This window comes from Tamandua tetradactyla, chromosome 11 (assembly GCF_023851605.1).
Source record: "Tamandua tetradactyla isolate mTamTet1 chromosome 11, mTamTet1.pri, whole genome shotgun sequence".
Lineage (NCBI taxonomy): Eukaryota > Metazoa > Chordata > Mammalia > Pilosa > Myrmecophagidae > Tamandua > Tamandua tetradactyla.
The window spans coordinates 12790124-12814572 of NC_135337.1; the positions used below are offsets into that span (position 1 = coordinate 12790124).

General features: G+C 50.4%; 1 protein-coding gene and 2 long non-coding RNA genes across 3 annotated transcripts; 1 reads left to right on the forward strand and 2 right to left on the reverse strand.

Moving 5' to 3' along the window:
* Window positions 1–5743: 5743 nt before the first annotated feature.
* LOC143649888 (uncharacterized) lies at window positions 5744–19402 on the reverse strand. The gene is made up of 2 exons (XR_013159220.1): window positions 18832–19402; window positions 5744–6036 (listed from the first exon to the last, which is right to left on the reverse strand). It is a non-coding gene; the product is annotated as an uncharacterized LOC143649888 (long non-coding RNA).
* LOC143649396 (uncharacterized) lies at window positions 17419–18537 on the forward strand. Its single transcript, XR_013158970.1, has 3 exons — window positions 17419–17495; window positions 17576–17674; window positions 18379–18537. It is a non-coding gene; the product is annotated as an uncharacterized LOC143649396 (long non-coding RNA).
* A 1501-nt stretch (window positions 19403–20903) lies between the features above and the next one.
* Window positions 20904–21586, reverse strand: UBL4B (ubiquitin like 4B). The gene has a single exon (XM_077119975.1). The coding sequence runs from the start codon at window positions 21448–21450 to the stop codon at window positions 20929–20931; it is 522 nt and encodes a 173-aa protein (XP_076976090.1). The 5' UTR covers window positions 21451–21586; the 3' UTR covers window positions 20904–20928.
* Window positions 21587–24449: the final 2863 nt, after the last annotated feature.

A 24449-nucleotide genomic window follows, 5' to 3' on the forward strand; every position in this document is an offset into this window, starting at 1 on the left:
ATACTTTTCAGATCAGAAAGAGAGAGCAGTACAAAAAAGACCTAGCACTTCTTGGGCATCTACTAAACTCTAGGCATGGTGTAACAGACATTATGTCCACTATCCTGCTTAATCCCCTCCACCGTCCAGTGAGGAAGGTACCAGATTTACTCCATGGATGAATGGGAGGCTTTGCAGGATTTTAAGCCAGGGATGAGCGGGAGTGGAAACACGACCGACCAGTCAGGTGGCCACTGAGCTAGCCAAGGCTGGGGTGGTGTAAGGCCCACGGCAGTGGCCGTGACTTTGGGGATACAGAGGAAGCAGCAATCCTCAAGGCATTTAGGTAGCACAATCAACAGGATGCGATGGTTGGCTGGATGTGGGTGAGTGTGAAGAAGGGCTGTAGGATTCGTGGGTTTCCAGCTGGGGCTGGATGAGAGGGATGAAGCCCGGGAGAGGATTTGGATGGTGAGTAGCATGGGGTTCTGAGTCCCAGCTGTGAGGGGCTGGAGAGAAGATGAGCTCAGTTCATGATGTGTGAATCATATTGGGTACCCAAAAAATGAAGCAATTGAGGTCCAGAGAGGTAAGAGACCCTCCTGGAGTCACACAGAGAGATATTAGGGCATCTGCTACAGCCTGAGACCCTCTCTGGATTGGATCTGGGGTAAATCACAAAGACAGAGCCCTAATCTAGGTTCAAAGGTGGGATGAGGATGGAGACACCCCAAAACACAAGCCGTGGTCAGTATTTTTGGGGTTATGGTTTGATGCAGATTCAGGTGCATTCAAGCACCGCTCTGAGAGCAGACCCTCTGCTCTGAAACAAGAGCCCAGAGCAGAGTTGGGCTGTTCTAGGTGCAGGGAGACAAGAACAGTCTCTCTACAGCAGTTGTTCTCCATCTGTGATAGGAGAACAGTGTCCACAGCTGAGTTGCCTGGAGGAATAAATGAGAAAAAGAAATGGGAAAGCGATGCACGGCACAAATGTAATTTGGGACCCTCGTATGCTTTCATTCTCCTGCCTCTGCCTCATCCCTCTCCCCTTTCTTTCCCTGCCCCTATTTCCCTCACCTCCCACCCCCCTCTGGCTTCCGCACTCTCCCTCTTCTTTTTAGGCTTGGGGACAGCGCTTGTTCCACAGAACATCTGCAGTTAAGCAGCCTAGAGACAAATGCTCACTGCACGCCAGCCGGCCTGGCTCTCCCTCCTGCCTCCTGCTTTGCACCTTCCACGCTGTACCCTGAACCTCCTCCCCCCACCGACACATACATCCCAGGCACGTGCCACGCAGGACTTCCCAGCACAGGCAGGACCAACTCACCTGGACTTCTCTCCAGCTGACGTTCCCCCATCAGCCCCCTCCCACCTTCCCATCCGCACTGGCCCTCCCAGGGGGCATTCCCCACCTCCACCCCACCCCACCCCAGCCCCCTGTGGCCCAGGGAGTGGCCGGATCCGGCAACAGGGACAACAGGAGAAACCCAAGGGGATGGTGGGGGCGGCTCCTGGAAATGTACAAAACTGATCCCCAGGGACTGAGCTCAAGCCTGACGTCAAACCGAGGCTGAAAATACAGTCTGGAAAGTCACGCGGCACCGTGAAAAATGAGCCGCAGCCGGGGGGATGGGGACGGGGGGTGGGGGTGGGGGAGGGCTATACATCCGGGCTCTTTAGCAGCCGGTCTCCAAAAGGCCGGGAGAGCTGCTAGCGCACCAGGATGTCTGCAAAGAGATCTCCAGGGTCCCTGGTCCCCCATTCAGGAGGTCTCCTGGCCAGGACTGCTGCATTGCTCGCCCCTCTGAGAACAGCCAGTGCCCTGAGTACCTAGGGGTACAAAGAAGGGGTGGGCGTGAGTGGGAGTGGAGGGGAGCTCAGAGGAACTTGAGGTTTTTCACAGCTGGTCCAGCACTCTCGCCCCTGCCTAGGGCATCGCTGGCCCAGACACAGCGTGTTGCCGGTACATCTTTCCAAGCCACACAGGAAGTGTCCCAAGAGCCCAGGGCTCGTGGCTCTGTGTGAGGGTGGAGGGCCCCTTGGGTAGCAAACTCTCCACATCCTTACTGTCCTGCAAAACCTCCTTTCCCATCTACTTTTCTCCACACATTTATCTTACAAGTACCTATTTGGCCCCTCTTTACTACAGGGGAAACTGAGGCCCAGAACTGGTGGGCCACTGAGCATCTGCACCACAGGCAGTCCATGCAGTGAGCCCCCAGCTTTCCACAGACTCTCAGAAGCCCGGCCACCCACCCCCAACTGGTGTGACAGGGGCAGAGGAGACCCTGCCCAGGAAGGCTGGTCCTTGGGATCTGGGATTTCGGGGACAGCCAACACTGTGGGGCCTTCAGGGCCAGACAATGTCAAAGCCAGACGTCCCCACCCGGAATTAAAGCCATCCCAGGGAAACGGATGGGGGGGGGTCCTTCAGTTATCCAAGGTGAAGTTTTCACCACTATGGGGCCATAGAGTCAAAAGAGAATTTAAGCTTTTTTGGGAAATAAAGAAAAGTTGATTTGCCTTACATCTGCGTTTGAGATTGAGCTGCTTCCTCTGTACACATTCATATCACTGTATCTTATATGTATTATTCCCTCTTCCTGGCCTGCCCCTCCAGCCTCTCCTTTTTTTTTTTTTTTTTTTTTTTTTTACATGGGCAGGCACCAGGAATCGAACCTGGGTCCTCGGGCATGGCAGGCAAGCATTCTTACCTGCTGAGCCACCGTGGCCCCACCCTCTCCTTTTAATGCCTCAGCTCCAGAGTTATCCATTCCCGACACCCTCACTCCAGGCCCATGGCCTCTCTAGAATAAGCTGGAGGAAGCGTCTCTGCATGTCAGGCCCTGCTTGCGCTGCATCTCAGTGTGTCATAGACATGTCTGTCTCCTCCTGCAGGGCTCTTCCAGGGCCTAGCAACCTCAGGTTTTAGCACCACTCAGCCTAGAGGGAGGGCTTGGGTCACATTCAAGGAATCTAATCATCAGCCTTTCAAAGACCCTAAACAGTCAACCAAGGGCAGAAGCCCTGGGCCGGGAGGCAGCGACATCCTAGGACCCTACTTCTCAGGCCACTGACCACAAAGCGCTGGCCCATGGGGCTCTGACCCTCCAGCAGTGGAGCTAGTGGGAAGCAGTGGGCAGCAGTACCACGTGAGTGTCCAGGAAGGATGAGTGTGACAGTCCTCCTTGTCCAGATGGTTAGTGTGGGGTCAAGCCTTGGGGCAGCCGAGACATTGTACGGAAACCCAAGTCAGAGCTTGTCACGTCTCCAGCTCCCCATCTCCCCAAGTCAAAGTCCTCAGCACGACCCACAAAGCCCTATGTTATCTGGCCCCCATTATCTCCAAAACCATCTCTTACTGAACTCTGACCCCTGTTTCCTGGTCCAGCCGCAGCAGGCCTCCTTGCACACTACCACCTCAGGGCCTTTGCACCTGCTGTCACCCAGATAACCTCACAGCTCACTTCCTTCAGGTTACTGCTCAATGCCCTCTTGTAGGGAGGCCTTCCCTAACCACCATTTTTGAAATCGCACACATCCATGCGTGAACACACACTCACACACTCCCTACCCCTCTTCTCAGCTTTATTTTTGTCCTTATCATTTATCACGAACTGAGATCTATATATGTTACTTATCTGTTTATTATTTCTCTCCCCCACCAGAGTGTAAGTCAGTGGGGGTAGGAGTTGTATTTGATGGTCATTATTCTTCTAGCTGATTCACACTCCCCTTTAAAATCCTATGACTTCAATTTTGAGATAAAAAGTTAACTACCATGAACACATCTTATGTTAGATGAGAAAGGAATGAGAGAGGGAAAGAAAACAAAAAAAATTAGCTTAATGGAAATTATATATATATGTATATGCATACACACACCAACATGCATCTGAAAGAAGAAATACAGTCTTCATTTCTGCAACTGGTCACCTGATAACAGCTGGTTTCATGATGACCTCCTCCCACACCCCAGGCCCTTTGCCCTCAGCAAGCACTTCAGCCGGTCGTAGCCCTCCCCTTGGGAGGGGGTTTACCTGGCACACAGGCCCCCGAACAATAAGTATTAAGTCAATAAGGAAGAGACTGATCTACACATATCATAGGAAAAGGCAAGAGTCAGTCACTGATTTGTGTAAACAGCCAGAATAGATTAACAAAGAAAAGTTAAAAAAAAAAAGTCTGTGGTTTGCCGAACCCCAACTAAAACCATCCCGCCAACCCTAAAGAACACCTAGGGCTTCATCTGAGATTCTACGAAGTTTCCATGCACTGTGATTACTTTCCAGAAACCTACAACCTCCAGATGGGTTCCTAGACCAGGTAAGTCCTGAAACCCAGAAGGACCAGTCTCTCCAGAACATCAGTTAGTTCCCTCCCCCTCCCCCATATTATCAACAGCCCTTTCCAACATGCAAAAGTTAGAATGGGCAGAGCCCAAATACTCCTAAAGAGTGGGAGAAAGATAAAGGAGAAGGTGGAATTATAACAGATAAATTAGGATTTAACAAATGAGTATGATTGCTGAACCATTACACTGTTATTTATTTTAGTCTACAGTGTCTTGGAGCAGCTAAAAGGAAAATCTAAAATTGTGGAACTATAACCCATACCAAACTCTGAAATCTGTTCTATAACTAATTTGAAATTTATTGCTTTTTGGTATTTTTCACAAATAAAAAATAAATAGTAATAAATGAAAATACTCCTATAATTAAATATATTTTGATATAATTGTTAAAAAATTGAGGTAGGTATAGCTATATGTGCATATATGAAAGGATAGCTAACATATACTATTAAGTGAAATTAAGAGAAAATTGCAGAACAGGGTGTAAAATACATTTTCAGTTTTAAAATAAAAAAAATTCATATGTATACAGATGTTAACCCATGCCCAAGAACTTTCTGGAAGGATTAAGTTCTAGGGGTAATAAGGAGGGGTTGGGATAATTTTGCTTTCCATTTACACCTTTCTGCACAGTTTGAAATGTTTGCAACAAACGCATATTCCTTCTATAATAATAAAAATCAATTTCTCATGAAAAAAAAAATTTACTCCCAAGAAAACTATGCAATTTACCACCCAGATCACGAATTGTGCTCTTGTCGATTTTACATTTTCCGAGGTGCTATGACACCCAAGCAGACAGCTACCACTCTAGCTTGCTGAGGAACTGTCTATATCGTTTCCCCACCGCTGCGGGGGCTGGATGAGTGGGGGCTGGATGAGTGGGGGCGCTTAGACACTGAGAGGCAGCCAGCGGGGGAAGGGGAAGGCAATGCCTCGGGCCCCTGCAACCTCCCTCCTCCAACCTCCCTCTGGACAGCAATTTCCAGTGCCCTTACTGGAGCCCCTAACAAGGCCCAGGGGACCCATGGGAACAGCAGGGGTTCCTGTTGGTGCCCTGAGAGCATGACACGCTTCCTACAGGCTCAGCCAGCTCCCACTGCAGCGGCTTCTCCTAAAGGTTGCCAGGATGAGTATTGCTTAAGGACACCAGAACCAGCAAGGACAGCCAACTCCAAACCGCCACTCCCTCCTGGTCTGGCATTCACTCTCGTCCAGCCGTACATCCCTCGGAGAGGCATCCCTGGACTAGAAACTGGGAAAGGGTGTGCTTGCTTACCATTAGATCCCCACCCCCTGCAGTGCCTGGCCTGTGAGAGGCACTCAGCACAGATAACCCTGAGCAGTCAGAAAGGCAGCCAGGCAGCTCGGCTTCTGCCGCTTATCAGCCCAGTGATCTGGGGTAAGTCACCAAGTTCTCTGAGTCTTTAATTCCTTATCTGAAAAGTGGGGATCATGATGCTGTCTCATCCACTGTTTAGATGCCTTAATGTGACTCTTTGTTTACCATCTGGCCTCCACAAAGGTGCTTAGATGTGGTGGACAGAGACAGGGCTCGCCTTGCCTCCCTGTGTACCAAGAGGGTCTCTTCCACCAAGCCAAGGCCACCAGCACCTCCCTCCTTGTTCGCCAAGGCCTCCTGCCATGTGTGTGGCTTAGGAGAAGCACCCTGCCTCAGTCAGCTTTCCACCGAGAAGCAGAACCTGTGGAAGAGATAAATGGATTTATTATAAGGAATTGGCTTGCATGATTGTGGGGGCTGGCTAAGCAGGCAGTCAGGCAGGGACGGTCCTGGGCAGGCTGCGACCCCAGGCACCAGCTGAAGTATTAGCCACAGACCAGTCTCTCTCTCAGGGAAAGCCTGAGCCTTCACTGAAGGGGCTGCTGTTTTTACTTCCTAGGCTGCTTAAAGCAGATACCATGATATGTCATAGTATTCCGTTGTCTGAACCAACAGCAGAAAATTATTAGAAATTTACAGTTGAGGCCGAGAAGATGTCCAAATCAAGACATTATTATGGGATGCTTTTTTTGCCCAAAGACTGGCTGCCAGAAATCCTGGGCTACTGTGCCACATGGCAAGGGACCTGGCCACATCTGCTGGTCTCTGCCTTCTCTTCAGCTTCTTCCTTCTGTGGTTTTCTCTCTGTATAGTCATTCCCTTTATGAAGCACTCCGGTAATAAGCCCCATACTGAATGGGGTGGGTCACACCTTAATTGAAGTAGCCTCGTTAAAAGATCCTATTTACAATGAGTTCACACCCACAGAAATGGATTAACTTTAAGAACACACCTTTCTGGGGTAAGTATCACTTCAAAGCAACAACTGATTAAGGCAGGCCACCCAGGTTACCCTCTCTAACTTAAAGCCAAATGATTAGGTATTTTAATTATATCCACAAAATCCCTTTTCAGCAGCACTTAGCGTTTGCTTAAATAAATGGGGAAAGGTGCGTACACGTTACAAATGGCTGCTGCCTCCTTTCCATCCTCCAGCTCTCATGAGAGTCACCCAGAAGCATACCAGAAAGAGAGTTCTGGGGAGCGTAATTTAACTAGCCAAGCGGGCACATCACAAAGCCATCACATGCCTCCTTGGCTTAAATCTGCATAAAGGCACAGAAGCCATTCTTCATATCGTTGTACAGTTGTAGTTTACAAAGAGCATCTGAATTCCATTGTCTCACTTATTCCTTGTGGCAGCTCTTTAAACAAAATTTAATTGTCTCATTTTACTGGGAGCTTGCCCAACCTCACTCACAGCTGGTACTGCTAGTAACTAGCAAACCTGGGACGAACCTGCATTTACCTGACTCATTCACGTCCTGACGATGGAGTGAGTTTGACAAGGGGAGGTGGGGAGGAGAAGAGCTTTGTTTGCTGACTGTGCAATGCAGGTTGTCAAGGCAATCTTTGCCTAATTGTGGTTTTGTTGATGATTTCCACTCTTGGTGATAACAAGATAAGGCAACACGAGGAAGGATTTTATTCGCCGACATATGTTGTAAAAAGAAGGTCACACTTCTTTCCGCAAATCAATTTTAATCTGCTCCAAGTCTCCAATCCTATCAGTCCAGATGGAAATTCAATTGGCTGTTACTGGCGCATCCTTGCCTACCCATCCAGCAGAGGCAAGTAAAGACTCTGGAGGCTCTCACATTCCGGCACGTTCTTGGAAGGGGCTGCGGGTCTCTGGGCACAATGTCCACAGGGATATGCACACTGACCAATTCTCACAGCCCCTAAGGTTGGCTGGTCCCCGTTTCTGGGCTACTTTGGGGCAGTTTGTTTCTGTTGAGGGTTAACCTTCTCAGGGCACCCTGCAGCCTTTGCCCTAAGGTCCTAGCTCACCCCTGAAGCGCCTCATTGTGAGTACAGCACCAGTCCCAATTGTCATGGGGTTCCCCCAGCCTCCCCTCTCAGCCTGCTATACCTCAACCTTCCCGCCCACCACCTCCTCCTACAAAACAGTCCAGCATAATCCTCCTCCATAAGCCTAGGATTTTACAAAACAAAAGCCAGGAAAGTATGAAAGTCGTCCTCCCAGTGCCTCACAATTGCAGCTTTGGGCCCTACCATCCCAAACAATAGCAAAAATGATACAAGATAGTGAGCATTTACTATATTCTAAGCACTTCACTTGCTTTAACTCATTTAGGTCTGTCAAAAAGCCCCTGAGATAGATACTATTAATATTAGCACCTGTCCACAGGAGGAAACAGAGAGAAGGTTGAGGTAGCATGTCCACCATCAGCCCAGCTCACAGATGGCTCCCAGCCTTCCCTCCCCAAGGTCTAGGCTTTGATCAAAACCCTGGAGCAAGGCGAAGTTGCACAAAGGCCTGGCTGCACTCTCCAGATGGAGGGATGATTGATTATAAAAGCAAGATCAAGGCACAAAATAAAATTGCTAGAAGTTATCCCATCCACGTGAGTGAGGAGTAGGGAAAGAGAGAAAGGATTTGGACACCAGCACTCTGAGTGTATTACTTTGCAAGCTGCCAGAACTGGAACGACCTTTAAAAGGGGGAATTTAATAAGTTACAAGTTTACAGTTCTAAGCCTATAAAAATTTCCAAACTAAGGCATCCAGGAAAAGATACCTTAATTCAAAGAAGGTCTGTGGGTCAGGAGCACCTCTGTCAGCTGGGAACGCACCTGGCTGGCATCTGCTGGTCCCTTGCTCCTGGGTTCCATTGCTTTCAGCCTCTGTTCCTGTGGGGGTTCCTCACTTTGCTTCTCTGGGGCTGGCTTTCATCTCCTGGCTTCCCTTTGCTCTCTCCAGGTTCTGGCTTGCCTGACATCTCATGGCGATGTCTGCTGGGCTCCAGGTATCTCCGAACATCCATGTCACTGCTCTCTCTGTCGGCTCTGTTGTTTCTATAGTCTTGTCATTTCTGAGGGCTCCTGGCATTTCTGAGGTTTCTCCCAAATGTTTCCTGTTTTAAAGGATTCCAGTAAACTAATCAAGACCCACCTGGAATGGGTAGAGTCACATCTCCATTTAATTAAAAGTTCACACCCACGATTGGGCGTGTCACGCACTCATGGGGATAATCTAAAGATTTCAGCCTAGAGTATTGAATCAGGATTTAAATAAATGGTTGCCTCTACAAGATGGAATCAAGATTAAAACATGATTCCATGTTTTAATTAAATCTTAATTAAATTAAATTTCAATGAAAACATGGCTTTTCTGGCTTATGTAATACTTTCAAACCAGCATGATGACCTTGGGCAAGTCACGTACCTCTTTGAGTAGCCATTTCCTTGAATGTAAAATGGGGATGATAATCACAGCCATTCAAGGTTGTTGAAGGTTGGGAGGCTCAAAAGGAAAAATGCATGTGAGAGGCCTTTGTAAACTCCGCGTGGAGGTTACGTGTTCAGGATCTGGGGCAAAACGTCTCCCTCACAAAGTCCTGGGCTTAAATGCTTCAGCCTTGGCTGAATTGGTTGATATGTTTACATTTCTTTTAATCTATTGATTCCTCTCAGTCCTTCTCCCTCTTTCTTTTACCTGGCAATTCATTTGTTGAAGAAATGGGGATATTTGTTCCATAAAATTCCCACAATCCAACCCCCTTCTAGCTTCTTGGAAAGCTAAAAATCTACATTTCCAAGACACCCTGTCAGCTAAGATTTCAGCTCAAACTGCCTTCTCCCGATCAGATACTCCCTCGTGAGACTTGAGAGGGGCTGAGTCACATGAGAGTGGCTCTGTGGTGTGGTATCGGAGGCCTTGGGGTCCCCTGGGACAAGTCTCTAACTTTGGGATGCCGAGCAGCAGGCGGACTGCAGTGGGCTCTCGGCACAGCCACCCACGGTGCATCGGGTGCTTCTCTTAGCTGCAGTGCTTCTGGCTAAGTGTCCAAACCTGCTTCCTTGACCCTTTCAGGAATCCTGTAAACCACCCATCTCCCTGCAATAAATCCCTTTACATAGAAACTGGCTGGATGGCTTCTGTTGACTGCAATAGAGACCTATGTGGACAGAGGGGGGGTGTTGGTTTGGAGCTGTTGCATACCCCAGAAATATTCAGATTCTTTATTCCTAATTTATTATTGTTGGTTGGGATCTTTTTAATTGTCTTCATGGAGATGTTAGGGGTGGTACTTTTTGATTAGGTGGTTTCCATGGAGAAGTGTCTCCACCCTTTCCAGGTGGGGTTGCTTACTGGAGTCCTTTAGGAGGGAACCATTTTGGAAAGAGCATTAGAGCCCACACAGCCAGAGACCTTTGGAGATGCAGAAGGAAAACACCCCTTGGGATCCTTATGAAAGGAAAACCCAGGAGAGAAAGCTAGCAGATGTTGCCATATGCCTTTCCAGCTGACAGAGGTGTTCTGGAGAGCATCAGTCTTTCTTAAGTAAAGGTAACCTCTTGTTGGTGCCTTAATTTGGATATTTTCACAGCCTTAGAACTGTAAACTTGCAACTTAATAAATTCCCTTTTTAAAAGCCCTTTCGTTTCTGGTATATTGCATTCCAAAAGCTTTAACAAACTGTTCTGGTTTGCTAGCTGCTGGAATGCAATATACCAGAAACAGAATAGCTTTTAAAATAGAAAACTTAATGAGTTGCAAGTTTACAGTTCTAAGGCCAAGAAAATGTCCCAATTACAACAAGTCTATAGAAATGTCCAGTCACAGGCATCCAGGGAAAGATACCTTGATTCAAGAAGGCCGATGAAGTTCAGGGTTTCTCTCTCAAGTGAGAAGGTATGTGGCGAACATGGTTAGGGCTTCTCTCTCAGCTGGAAGGGCACATGGTGAACATGGCATCGTCATCTGCTAGTTTTCTCTCCTGGCTTCTGGTTTCATGAAGCTCCCTGGGAGGCATTTTCCTTCTTCATCTCCAAAGGTCACTGGCTGGTGGACTCTGCTTCTTCTCATGGCTATGTTGCTCTGCTCTCTCTGAATTTCTCATTCTCCAAAATATTTCCTCTTTTATAGGACTCCAATAAACCAATCAAGACCCACCCAAATGGGTGGAGACATGTCGTCCCCTAATCCAGTTTAACAACCATTCTTGACTAAATCACATCATCCAGGGAGATGATCTGATTACAGTTTCAAACATACAGTATTGAATAGAGATTATTCTACCTTTATGAAATGGGATTTATATTAAAACATGGCTTTTCTCAGGGGGCATACTTCCTTTCAAACCAGCACACAAACTGAAACAGATTTTGGTACCAGAGAAGTAGGGTGCTGCTGCAGTTTGCAAACACTAAACGTTGGTATTTGTTGGAATGTTTTTTTAAATGGATGAGGGGAAGATTCTGGAGGAATTGTGATACAGTTGACAGAGAAGGCCTAGAATACTTTGAAGGGCTGTTGGTAGAAATGTGGACTCTAAAGATACCTCTGATGAGGCTTTAGACAGAAAAGAAGCATACGTCATTGCAAACTGGAAGGAATATGACCCTTGTTTGAAAACGGCAGATAATCTGGCAAAATTGAGTACTGGTTTTGGATAGAAGGCAGATTTTAAAACCCATGAGCTGAGATAGTAAACTGAGGTCTGAAGCTAAGGTCTGAAGCCAAGAAACCTCAGACCAGGAGAGCAGACCCACCCATGCCCTTGGAGAGGATGAGTTTCCCCTGAAGGCAGAGGGCGGAAGTTTCAGTGCCCCAGGCCTGAGATTGGGGATTGGGGGAACATAGCTGCCACCAATTGTTCTGGAGGGGCTGAGCGTGTGCCCCTGAGATGGCCAAGATCCCAGGTGCTGCCCCGATGTTTGGAGAGGGTAGAGATGAGAAAAAGGTGGTCTCCCCCATGCCCCCCAAGGTTGCATTTGGAAAGAACAGTTCTGCTGTATAAGCCCTTGGAAAGGGTGGGACTACTACTTTCTAAAGCCCTGAGGATAAATGACTCTCAGACTTTGAAATCTAATCGAGTTTGTAAATACTAAAATGCTATGCAGAATGAGGGCTTATTCTTATATTCCCATTTTACCACCCTCTAGACTCCCCCCAAAACATGTTTTTTCCATATGCAAAATACATTCATTCTCTTACAATATCACAAAGCCTTATTTTAGTAACAATAGCTGACTTTGACCCTGCAGGGTTTCAGAACTGTTTGGGTCCAGTGACCCCTGTGTTCCTTCCAATTTCTCCCTACGGAAAAGCATGATTGTTCCTTCTTTATATATTGGCAGCAGATAACTTGTTCTGAGTTTTACAGGTCCAGAGCCAGAGAAGAATTTTGCTTTAGACCATATGTGACATACAATCATTTCATTCAGGTGCACGGGTGGTTCAGTGGTAGAATGCTCGCTGTTCATGCGGGAGACCTGGGCTCAATTCCCAGACCATGCACCCCTCCAAAAATAGCCATTACAATATCACAAAGACATAAACCATTTTAGTAACAATATAAAGTCAGAAACAGTATAAAATCTCATCCAAGTCAGCTATTGTTACTAAAATGGTTTAAGGCTTTGTGATATCGTAATGGAATGAATGTATTTTGCATATGGAAAGAACATGTTTTGGGGGGTGTCTAGAGAATGGTAAAACATAAGCCCTCATTCTGCATAGCACTTTAGTGTTTACAAACCATTTTTGCATGCATTTCATTGGGTACTCTAAATTACCCCACACTGAGAGTCAGAGAGGCGGAGAAACCAACCCAAAGCCTCACAGTTAGGGAGTATCAACCAAGACAATCCCGAAGTTTTCAGATCCCAGGTCTAACACTGTTCTCCTACCCTCTCCTCACAAGCTCCCATATTTGCAGCAGAGAAAGGGGTGTCTGAGGCTGAGATGGAGAGAGAGTCTTCACACTGCGAGGAAGAGCATGCCTCTCCCCCTTCGGTCCCTGCACAGTGATGTCAGCTCTAGGGCTATTTAGACAAAATCCTTTAGCCAGGCTGTGCTGGAGGGATGAGGTGACAGTGGGTCAGGAAAGACAGCAACCCAACTGACACTCTCTTTGCAACTCTGTCACCAAAGCCCCTCCAGAGTCCCTGTTCTAGTTGGGGATGAGGAGGGGAGATGCACTTGGAGTTGGTCATGGAAATAAAGGGGAAGGGGGTGCAAGGGGACCCTGGAGGCACCGAGGCTTCCTCCAATGCATTATCATTCAAGTTTAAGTAGCAGCAGTGGCCTGAGGTTGTCTGGATGAGAGGAGGCCAGTAGGAGGTGGAGGCACCAGCCACCACCTTGCCCTTACTGATGGACATGGCTTTGATCCTGGAGTCTGAGGCCCATAAATAATGTCCTAGGCTCGGGTGCCCTGGGACTTCTCCAAGGGCGGCTGACTGACAAGGCAGACTCGGTGGGGCAGACCTGGCCCCACTGCAGTCAGCTGTGATGGGTTTACAGCCAGCCAGCCGACAGTACTTAGCTCAGATTTATCACCCTCTACGAGGACAGAGGGAGCCGCTAAAGGCTGACCCGGCACCCTTAAATCACCGTGATGGGAGCGCTGTTGGAGGGAGATGAGAGGCAGGTAGGTGGGACTGTCCTGGGAGCTAGGGCTTCCTGCAGGCTCAGCTCCTCAGGTTACAGTCACTTCCAGAGGCAGATTTACATCCCTGGAACCCAGCAAAGCCAAGCAACTCCCTGGGGCGGAGCCTGGAGGGACCCCTGGAGCTGGAGTAAGAGAATGAGAGTGCCCCGAGCCTGCGCTGGGCCAGCCCAGGCAAAACCAGGGTAGGAAGTGCAGGGACCCTGCACCCCAAACTGCTGGCTGCTGCAGCTGTGAGAGGCAGCTTGCTCAGACTCTCCCGAAGCAGTGAGGTCGATGCTGCTCTGTCCATGTCTGGGCACTCCCACCTCCCTGCCAGTGTGCTCATCTGCAGGCAGGGCTGTTTGCGGCAACCCTGTCTGTGCAGGTGTCTGTGCCCTTTCTCTGCCTGTGTACAATGTCTGTTTTGGGGTCTCTATCAGCAAACAGCTGCATGCATGCGATGAGGCCATTTTTTCATTGTTCTCATGCACTGGGCTGGCAATTTGTGCCTGTGAATTAGCATTGTAAGTGTGGGCATGTGGAGTGGAGGGTGCCAGATCCCTGTCCATGCCTGCCCGCTGGGCGAATCTGGGTAAATAAAAGAGAAAGAGGGTCCACAGGAGGACAAGGAGAAAAGCTGTTATTCATGTTGTTGTTTAATAGGAGGGTGACTACTGACGACTGAAAGGAACGGGAGGAAAGGGGAGGGCAGGATTTGGGTGGAAAGAGACATGAGGATCAGAGAGAGAAAGAGCTGAAAGGAAGCACTCTGATGTCCATTCAGTGCAGCCAGATCAGCCTCAAACATGGTCAGAGAGAACAGGAAGGAAAGGGTAGAGAAGAGTTTAAAGGAGAAAGCAGAAGGGACAAGGAGAAGAGAAAAGTGACCCCAGAGGGCCTGAGTAGGACGAGGCGGCCAGCGGGGAGAACCATCTGCCCCGGAGGATGACGGCTCTCGGCTTTGCAGCCGCTGCCATCTTGGCCACCTCCGTGAGTGACAGTTGTCTCGGCAGCAGGACCCCAACCCAGGCCAGGCTGCCTCGAGTCACACCCCTGCTGCGAGGCTTCAGGGTGCAGAGGGAGTGAGCCAGGCTTAAGGCAGGGAGTAGAATGGAGACATTCCACCTTGGGGAGTAGAAATGCAAAGAAGGGAGGCCACATTAGCCAGGGTTCTCCAGAGAAACAACCAACAGAATGTATGTGTGTGCGGAAATAAATTCGTTTTAAAGAATTAGCCCTCATGATTGCGGGAGGCGCAAGGTTTGTGAGCTGCAGGGCAGGCTGGCAGCCTGGAAACTCAGGCAAGAACCGATGTGGTAGTCTTAAAGCAGAATTTCTTCTTCTCTTGGAAACCTCAGGTTTTTGTGCTTAAAGCCTTCACCTGGTTGGATAAGGCCCACCCACTTTATCGAGGGTAATCCCCTTTACTGAAAGTCAACTTAAAAGTTGACTGATCGTACGTGCAAAATAGCTCCACCACAACCTCTAGGCTCACTGTGACGGAACTACTGACACCATAGCCTGGCCAGGCTGACACATAAACCATCACACGTTCTCTGCCCTCAGACAAATGTGGGCTGATGTACCTGGGCAGGCAGGTAGGATCCAATGTACAAATGTGTGTGCCCCTGGTCATCTACATATGCCTGGAGACCTCCCCACATGACCTCATGAACGCTCCCATCCTGGCCCCAGGACTTATCACTGAAAATATTAAAGTTGGTCCTGACCACGTCTTCCTGCAGTTTAGCTATTCCTGGGACAGCAGTGCCGGCAGGGCTTGGCTCCACCAAGTCTGACTTTCTGTTCTAGCATTTGCTGTGTGGGATCTTCTAGCTGGGCTGTCTGGTGTTTTGGTTTGTTAATGCTGCCAGAATGCAATATACCAGAAATGGAATGGCTTTTAAAAAGGGTATTTACTGCATTGCAAGTTTACAGTTCTAAGGCCACGAAAATGTCCAGATTAAAGGAATAAGAGATTACCTTCACTCAAGAAAGGCTGATGCCGTCCAGAACACCTCTGTCAGCTGGGAAGGCACCTGGCTGATATCTGCTGGCCTGTTGCTCCTGGGCTCTGTTGCTTTCAGCCTTTGTTTCCTGTGGGGGTTCCTCACTTGGCTTCTCCAGGGCTGGGTTTCATCTCTTGGCTTCTCTCGTCTCTCTCCAGGTTCTGGCTTGCTTAGCATTTCATGGGAAGACACATGGCAATGTCTGCTGGGCCCTGCATCTCCAAACGTCTGGGTCTTGTGTTGGCTCTGTAGGCTGTGTCACTTCTGCTCTCCAAGCATCTGCATCTGAGCTTTCTCCAAATTTTCTTCCCCTTTTAAAGCACTCGAGTACAATAATCAAGAGCCTCCTTGTATGGGTGGAGTCATTTCTCCAGCTAATCAAAAGGCCACACCCACAACAATCCAATCAAAGTTTCCACCCTAAAACAATAAGTTTGGCCCCACAAGATTGGATCAGGATTAAAACATGTTTTTTCTGGGGTACATAATAGATTCAAACTGGCACACTGGGTCAAGCTTTGCTGGGTCGGCTGGGCTCCAGCAGACTTGGCACAGAAAGGCAAGGTCTGGACCCCTCCTGGCACTGTAAGCGGCACAGAGCCTGGAGCTCCCTTCTGCAAACCTGGTTCCACTCCTGTAGACCCCACCCTGTGGGTCTGAGAGGTGCGCATGTCTGTATGTGCATACGTCTCTGGGTGGGCAAGGTCATATGCTGAGTGTGCTGAGCCAGGTGGTAGTTCTCCAAGTGTGACATATGGACCCCTGGATGTCAAAAAAAGTTCCTCTGGTGTCCCCCAACAACCCCCCTGCCCACCCTTCACCAGCTCAGATGCTACCTCCTCCAGGAAGCCTCCCTGAGACTCAGCTGGGCAGAATCACCCTCTCACCTGAGCTCTGACAGCTCCTGGGCTGAATGCAGCCTCTATCAACGATTTCATATATATGAAAACTATGATGTAAGGAACATCCACAGTGGTAGACAGACTCCAAGGTGGCCTCTGTGATTCCATCCTTGCATAATCCCTTCCCTTTGCATGTGGTCGGGGCCTGTGACTTGCTTCTAACCAAAAGAATATGCCAAAGGTGATACAGTGCCACATCCATGATTACGTGTCTATGACTTCGTCTTGTTAGCAGACTCATTCGAGAGACTCTTCCAGCAGGCTTGATGAAGCAAGTGGCAGTGTTGGAAGAGCCCATGCGGCAGGGGACTGTGGGCAAGTAGGGTACCTGAGGGCAGCCTCTAACTGCACAATAAAGCTGGACCCATCAGTCCTCACCCACAAGGAAATGAATCCTGCCGACAACCACCTGAGTGGGCTTAGAAGCTTCTCCTTCCCCAGTCCAGCCTCCAGATGAGAGCACAGCCTGCCAACCATCTTGACTGCAGCTTTTTGAGACCCTAAGCAGATGACTCTCTAAGTGATGCCATTCAAACTGTGAGATAAAGGTGTGTTGTTTTAAGCCACTAATTATTTTAACTATTAAATGTGCTATAATTCGTTTCACAGCAGTAAAATAATACCCACATATCCACTATCTGACACAATAAACTTTACAATAAGTTAAAGCTCCTATGAACCTCTCCTTGACTGCCTTTCCCTTCCCACCAAACATTCTATGCTTTCCTATGCATGTATCTCCAAACAATCTCTATGGTGTTGTCTTGTATGATTTCAAGCTTCATATTTCCTTTAAAAACAAATTCATAATGTACATGCTATTTTGTAGCAATCCATCCTGGCCATTTCAGCACTGTCAACAGATGTCCATCCTGGCTGTGTTGCTCATGCCCAGTGCTCTGTGTGAGGGCTGGTCCCTGCTGCTTCGTCCCAGCCTCAGGCACAGGCATCTCGTATCTGTGACTTCATGTTATCACAGAACTTTTGGGTTGGAAGTCCAGCCCCTTCTTTTTCTATTTTGCAAATGAGGGGTCTCTGGCTGAGAGATAGGAAATGACTTGCCCAAGGCCAGGCCATGGTAGGGCAGAGGCTGGGAGCCAGGCCTACACCTGGTGCAGGCCTCCCAGCCCAGGATCTCACTATCAGATTATGCTGCGTTAGAGGATCAACCTGACCACTCCCTTTCACTCAGGGCATTTTTGCCTTATGAGTACTGATCTGAAGACCTAGATTGAGGGATGCCGGGCTTCCATTTGCAGGATTCTTCCACTAACAGGGCACCCCCAAAGTATGAACATTTCAACCGTTTTATAACTGAGTCCAGTAGAGCTTACTGCATTTTTCACAGACTGTTGTTTCATTTTGCAGAAGCAAAGTTGCGTTCGAGTTAAGTTCAAGATTGGGAAATTGAAGCTGAAATTCCATCCCACCCCTCTGCCCCTGTCGAGCCACCACGGACACATGCAGGTACCCAGAACCCTCTTGTCCTGCCTAGTGTACATCTCAAGAGGAACTTGTATGTCGCTGTCTGGGGAAGCACAAGCTTGCCTTCCACTTCCTTCTGTCTGAGGCCACCACACGCCCCTCTTCTGCAGGTCAAACAGCTGGCGGGTTTATATGATAACTAAACTCTCACTTAATCCTAAACAAAGAGGAGGGGAGGGGTGGGGGGTTGCAGGGAGAGAGGGAAGGGAGTTGGGGGTAGGCTGGGGAAATGGAAGGGGGGTTCTTGGGGCTCTCTTCTAAAATCAGGGATCCAGGGTCTCTGGAGGTCTGGAACATTGTAAGCCTCCTCCTTGAATAGCTGCAAAAATTTGAATCCTGACAAGCCATTCAGGATTAGGAGTAAAAGCGTTGTAGCTACTGACCAAGCACATCAAAAGAGGCAGCGGCGGGAGGTAAGGGGCTTCCTGTTACCCCTTTGCTGCAGCATGCCACAAGGCAGGGGGCGCGCTTCTCTTTAAACTGGCTTCTCCGGAAACAGGACTCTCAACTTCTAGCCTAAATCTGGAGCACAAAGCCTGGCACATGGTAGGAAGACCACAGATGTGTACTGATCAAAGAATAAAAGGATGATAAATAACTAACACAGGTAGTAGAGGGCTGTGTCTATTTCCATCAGGAAGACTATTTTGCCAAAGATGGGGTGACCCAGGGGTGTTGTCTTGCAGGTGAAGCAGGAAGGAACTAAGAAGTGAAACCAGATTTTCTCAGAGATCGGAGCTCAAAGCCGGGTGGCCGTCCTAGGAGGCCTCCTACTGCAGCACAGCTGTCACCTGCAGGGACGTGGGTGGCCTTTCATGGTAGAGAGAGGCGCTGTGGGCAATGACGGGGAAGAGCTCTGCCCAAGGCTGCAGTTGGGACAGCCTCCCCCAACCCCCGACTCCCACCATCCCTCTAGTGGTGACAGCAGAGAAGGACACAGGAAACCTTCAGCTCGTCGCCTGGCACAGGGTTAAGTTTGAAATAAGGTGAAACTGGGTATGGTGAAGGGTCTCTGCTGCAGGCAGCACAAGAGCTAGAGATTCTCACACAGGTTAGGATTCGAATCCATCGCTAGAGTTATTCGGGCTGCTCTTGCCCCCAGCATCTCAATATACCCCCCCGCTGCTGTTCCCCGGTACCTGTAAATTCATCCATCAGGAGACAGAGGCTGCCACGCCGCAATGAGAAACACAGCATTGAGTGAAACTGTCCCTGGGAGAAGTTACAAAACAGACCCAAGGCCTCGCTAAGTGCCAAGCGAGCGTGTATCCTCTCCTGTGCTCAGCTTTTGTAGGGAGGGGCAAGGGCAGAAGGGCCCTTGGGAAAGGTGGCAGTCAGCAGTGGGGGGCACGACCAGGGACGTGGAAAGGCGGCAAACCACCCCTGCAGCGATGGGGACAGATGCCACGGACAGATCCACTGGCCTGGTCTCAGTCACCCCTGACACTTCCACCAACTAGAGAGAAAGCCAACGCTTCCTCCGTCCTCCATGCCAGCTTCTTCCAGCACAAGGAATAAAACGGCCCACCTATTTTTATCGCTCACAGATTTCCTGGTAAATGGGCTATTAGTTCCCCTAATGTAAAAATAATAGGCTCGCCCCCTCGGCACAGGACATAGCCGCATCACAAACACCTCGCAGAGCTGTCAGAGGCCTCTCCTGCTGAGAATGAGAGACCAGACCTGAGGGAGACCAAGGTGTGGGCTCGGGCTTCCCCCCTCCCCACCCTGTGAGTGCTGGCCACCTTGTGCTGAGTCCACATGACCTCGGAGACGCCATATGGGACGGGGGATGGGGCATCAGTAAAGGAGACGGGCCATGAGTTGGAAGGAGGGAGTCTCTGGTTCTTTGGTGGCTCAGAGAGCCAGAGACACAGTCTCTGGGGTCCATCTCTGCCTCTGCCGCTGGCCCTGGCCCTGGAATTCATCCCTCCCAAGCATGTGGTCTTCGCACGCAACCCTCTTGCGAGGTAAGTGGCTCTCATTATAACCATCCGCGTCAAACAGGTGACGTGACCTACCCAAGGTCACCTTGGCAGGAGCTTGGACTGGACTCTGCTCCCCAAGGAAGAGGCCCTGCTCCTGGCTTTTAAATCACTCTTCCCACCCCCTCCCTCCATTCCCCTCGCCCAGAACCATGACTACTGGGGTACCTAGCAGGCTTCGGCGTGGGGGTGGTGGTGGGAATCAGGGCTCTCAGTGAGGACCTCCAGCCCCTCCTTATACACAGAGCATGCAGACCACTCAGTTCTAGGCAAGGGCCACCCCCTTCACACCCAAGAATAGAGAAGGGGGCTTTGGCTTCCCCCCTCCCCCCAGCCTGCAGGGGCTGACCCCTCCATGCTGAGCCCAGAGCCCTGAGAGGCTGTGGCTGCCACTTGCACATTTACACATGCAGGCTGTCTTTCAGTTTAATATTACTTTACCTTTCACATTTGTGCCTTCTCTCTCCATCCAGGCAGGACACCTCTTTGAGGGCAAGGATCCCAACAGATAGCGTTTTTTTGTCTCCCCTGGGGAGCCTTGTACAATACTGGGCAAGTCATGGGTGCTCAGTGGCATCACTGATTATCAGGCCTGGGCGGGTGGGGCATGGCTCTCTTCGTCCTGGCCGCGGTGGCCTCTTTTTGTGTCTGAGCCTCAATTTCCTGCCATTCCTGGTCCGTGTCTGTCTCCCTAGCTCTGGGCCTGGCACTCAGGAGCTGCTCCCCTCCCACTTCTACCTCTGCAGTCCCTGTCCCTTAAGCCGTGGGACCTCAAGCAGCAAACGATAGGAAAGTCTCCCCCAGGGCACGGAGCAGCCCCCCATCATTTCTCTTCTCTTGGCTGATGGGGGTGGGGGAGGCTGGGGGCAGGGCCTGGGGGTAGGGAAAAGGAACTCCCATTCTCTCTCTGTTTCAAAGGAGAAAGGGGGCTGGTCTAGACCCATGAGAGACTCGTGCCCAGGCGGTTGCTGGGTGTGCTCAGGCAAAGCTGCCCAGCTCGGGAGGGATGCAGCCTTGACAGTCCCCTTGGGCTGCCCACAGGGTGGTCAGAGTCCTTTCTAGGGGGAGGAAACTCAGGCCCAAGAGGGGACAAGCGTATCCAGAAAACCTCTGGCTTCTTCGAACCTTCAAAAAAAAAAATGGGTGACAAGTGTCTCCTTTAGCAGAAACTCATGGAGAAAGTCACCAGGGAGCGGTAAGGACCAGGCTGGGAGAATCTGAGCAAATGCGTAGGGAGGGCCAGTTTATTGATCAGCCTCTTTCTCCTCCTTCATGTCCCGTGGCCTCGGAGCCCAGGGCCACGGGCTCCCTCTCCCAGGGCTTCCCTCGCTTCTCCTCCGGCAGGTGTTTCCGCGCCAGCCGCTCCAGGTCCTCCAGGCTCCACCTGCGCAGCCGCGCCTCGTGCTCCTGCCGCAGCATCCGCAGCACCGCCTGGGCGTCCTGCGGCCCGAAGTGGCGGCCCAGGACCTGGCCCAGCTGGTGCCACAGGGTCCGGGGCTGGGGCTGGGGCGGGCGCGGGGCCGGGTGGACCTCCCCCGGGGCCGTCTTCTCCAGGGGCCGCACGATGACGTTGATGGAGGCATTGGGCCCGATGCTGTAGTCAGAGAGGTGCTTGTCATCGGCCAGGCGCCGGCCGCGGAAGAGCAAGTGCTGCCGCTCCTCGGGCACCTGCAGCTGCTCGGACACCAGTTTCTTCAACTTGGCGACGCTCTCCTTCCCCGACACCTTCAGGCGGCATCTCCGGCCCAGGAGCAGCTTGACCGTGAGGAGCATTGGGGCCGGGAGTGGATCAGGAGGGCCCCATGCTCTGGGGGCTGTTCTGAGGGTGGAAGGGCCCTGCGGGAGAAGTTGGCTTCCCCCCTATTAATAGGGGGTTGGGGGCCCTTGGAGACCAAGTGCCCCGCCCACACGGGCAGCCATTGGCTCATGCATAGTGACGTCACATTGCTGCAGGCGGGCTCATCGCAGGAGCTTAACTTTAGGGAAGACCGAGGGGCATTTTGGGAACAGAGCATCCTTCATCCATTAAAGGAGAAAGGAGGGGAGGAGAGCAAAAGGATGGTCAACGGGCCCGTGGCCATTTGTCAGGGACTCTGAGGGCCACAGCCGCTGGGTCACGCTCACCTTTAGCATACAGGGCCTGGTACACAGAAGTTCTCAAATACATGTTTATTGAATTTAGAAGAAAAGATTTAGACCTGCTGAGCCATGCAGGAGGATGCAGGGCCCAGTGCTGCAGGCTGTGAAAAGATATAAACTTGTCTGCCACCCTCAACCTTTTCCTTCCTCCTGGAGAGATGAAAATCCAAAATACATTTAAAAAAAAATCAGTGAGTGATTCCTGTCTTTACCAAAGGATCTTCTATAGTATTTCTTTAAATAGCTGACTCCCTTGGTGCATTTGAAATAAGATGGAATTTGCAGATGTACATAAATGGAACCTGTGGAGACCATGACTTATTGTACGTCTGTGCAGAGGGAGTGGAGGGATGGAAGAGGTTTCTCCTGGGCCCCTTGGGAGCTCCCAGCGTTTGGACAAAGAAGACCCTATGGTGGACAAACTGTGGGGCAGACAGAACTGGAGCATACTGGGAAATGCCCAGAGTAGAGCTAACCCATGAAGGCTTCCTGGAGGATGGAGGTTTGGGTCCAGTCTTCTGCAGGAGACAAACAGAAGATGACATGGGGAAGAGCACACCCTGCAATCTCTCTCCCAGGCTGTGGGGCTCCTGGGAAAGTGCAGCATTCTGAGCACAGAGGAAGACAACAAACAGCCGCCTGCCTCCAGCCTGTCCTTCTCAGACCTGCCTACCCAGCCAGGTGCTGTCCAGAGCACCGAAGGCCACTGGAAAAACTCTCTGGGCCTGGACTTCTAGAAGAAAGTGAGAGAATAGCTCGGACTGTGTCTCTCCAAGGCCAGTGGCCATTTGTCAGGGACTTTGAGGCGTGCTAGGTCACGCTTTCTAAATCAGGCCACCTGGCCTACAGACTCCCACTGTGCTGACGAGCCAGGAGGATAGAAGCTTCAGAATCAGGGGTGTCCCAGGAAGCTGAGAGAGATGGTCAGCACCCAACGTGCCCCTGTGTCCTGGAGCTCTTGTTGGCCTCCCCAAACGGAACAGGGGGGGGCACCTTGCTTGGCCCTGAAATCACATTTGGAGCCTGGAAATTTCATAATTTTGCCCATGTAATTGCTTGTCTTAATTACGCAATTAGCATGAGAAAATGTAATTGTATAATCAGAGCAGGCAATCAGACAATGATTGCCATAATTAAGGGGGAAGATTAGAGAGAATGAGTGGGTTTTATGACTTGAGGGAAAGGACGAGTGTGTGCAGAGAATGCCGGACAGTTGTGGGTTCAAGCCCGACTTGCAGACAGCTACAAAGCAATTAGTGTCACTTGGAAACAAGCACAATGGCTCAGCGGGGAGGTGGGGGAAGGGCTGGGTGCTTTGGGACAGATCTGTGACCATCTGGGTACCCAGAGGCCTTTGCACTAACTCCTGAATGGGCCTTTTGGGCATCAGGCATGGAGGATTTGAGCTCCATAGGACAAAATCCAGCTATCAGCCTGGGGACCTTACCTTGAGCAAACCCTGTTCCTTGAGCCTCATTTTCCTCCTCTGTGAAATGGGAATGCAATTACTGCCCAGCCTCTGTCCTAGGTCTGCCAGGAGGGTCGAAAGAGGCAGGTCATGTCCTCCAGGTCTGACCCATAATATTCAATATGTATGTACTTAATATTACGAGCTCACATTGAGGTAGCTCGTAATAACCATCATCTCCACACTATCAGGGAACAGTGTACCTAGGACTGTGTCCAAAATGTGATTGCCCTCAGGCCCGGGGTGCGCTTCACAGATAGCCATGGCAGTCCCCTCAGACCTGAGAAAACCGAGAGACGGAGGCCAGATGCCTGCTGACAGCAGAGGAGGCTCCGGGCTGCAGGGAGTTTACGACCATTCCCTGGGGCTGCATGAAAGATCCATCAGAAAGATAAGTTGTGACCTCTGCTCACCTCCCTCACCAGGCAAGTAATCAAGTTATTACGCTTTATTGATGGCAGGCTGCCCTTCCCAGGGAGGCTGGGGGCAGGGCGGGGGGCCTGGGAGAGAGGCACTCAGAGGAGAAAGTGAGCAGAGACGCACAGAGAGGAATGGAGACATGAGAACAGAGGGAGGGACAGACCTAGCGACAAACAGTCATGGGGTGAGGGACAGAGAAGGGAGAAGAAGAGAGCCAACACGGGAGGTGCTTAGAAAGGAACCCCAGAGGGGAGAGATCGGGAGAAATTTTGCAGGGAGAGGAACAGCGGGCAGAGCACCAGAAAAGAAGGTATAAGGGCACACATGTGCCAGGAAAGGAAAGAGGGGGAGAGAAAGAAGCAGGAAGATGCCCCAAAATATATACCTCTGCATACCTTTCCTCTGAAAACCGTGTCCCTGCTCCCCTCTCCTTAGGGTCTGGAGAACTTCAGCAGAGAAAGTGGAGTCTAAGAATCTGTACATCGACAGAGGGATTGGGAATCTGAAGCTGTGGTCCCCCACACACCCTGGCTCCCCCACTGTTTAACACCCAACCACATTTCTCTGCACCCTGATGTACCCTCCCCCCACCTCAACTGCAAGCCTTGGAGGGCAGAAGGCTGACAGACAATGATGGGGTGGAGACCAGGCAAGTCTCCAGACACAACGCCTACCATCCCATCCAGACCAAGCCGTCACCAGGACCCCCCTTTCCCTGCACGCCCCTCTAGGAGCTCAGGGCAGG

What these genes read in the sequence shown, in the direction of transcription:
- UBL4B (XM_077119975.1), bottom strand. Translation starts at nt 21,450, where the DNA reads ATGCTCCTCACGGTCAAGCTGCTCCTGGGCCGGAGATGCCGCCTGAAG.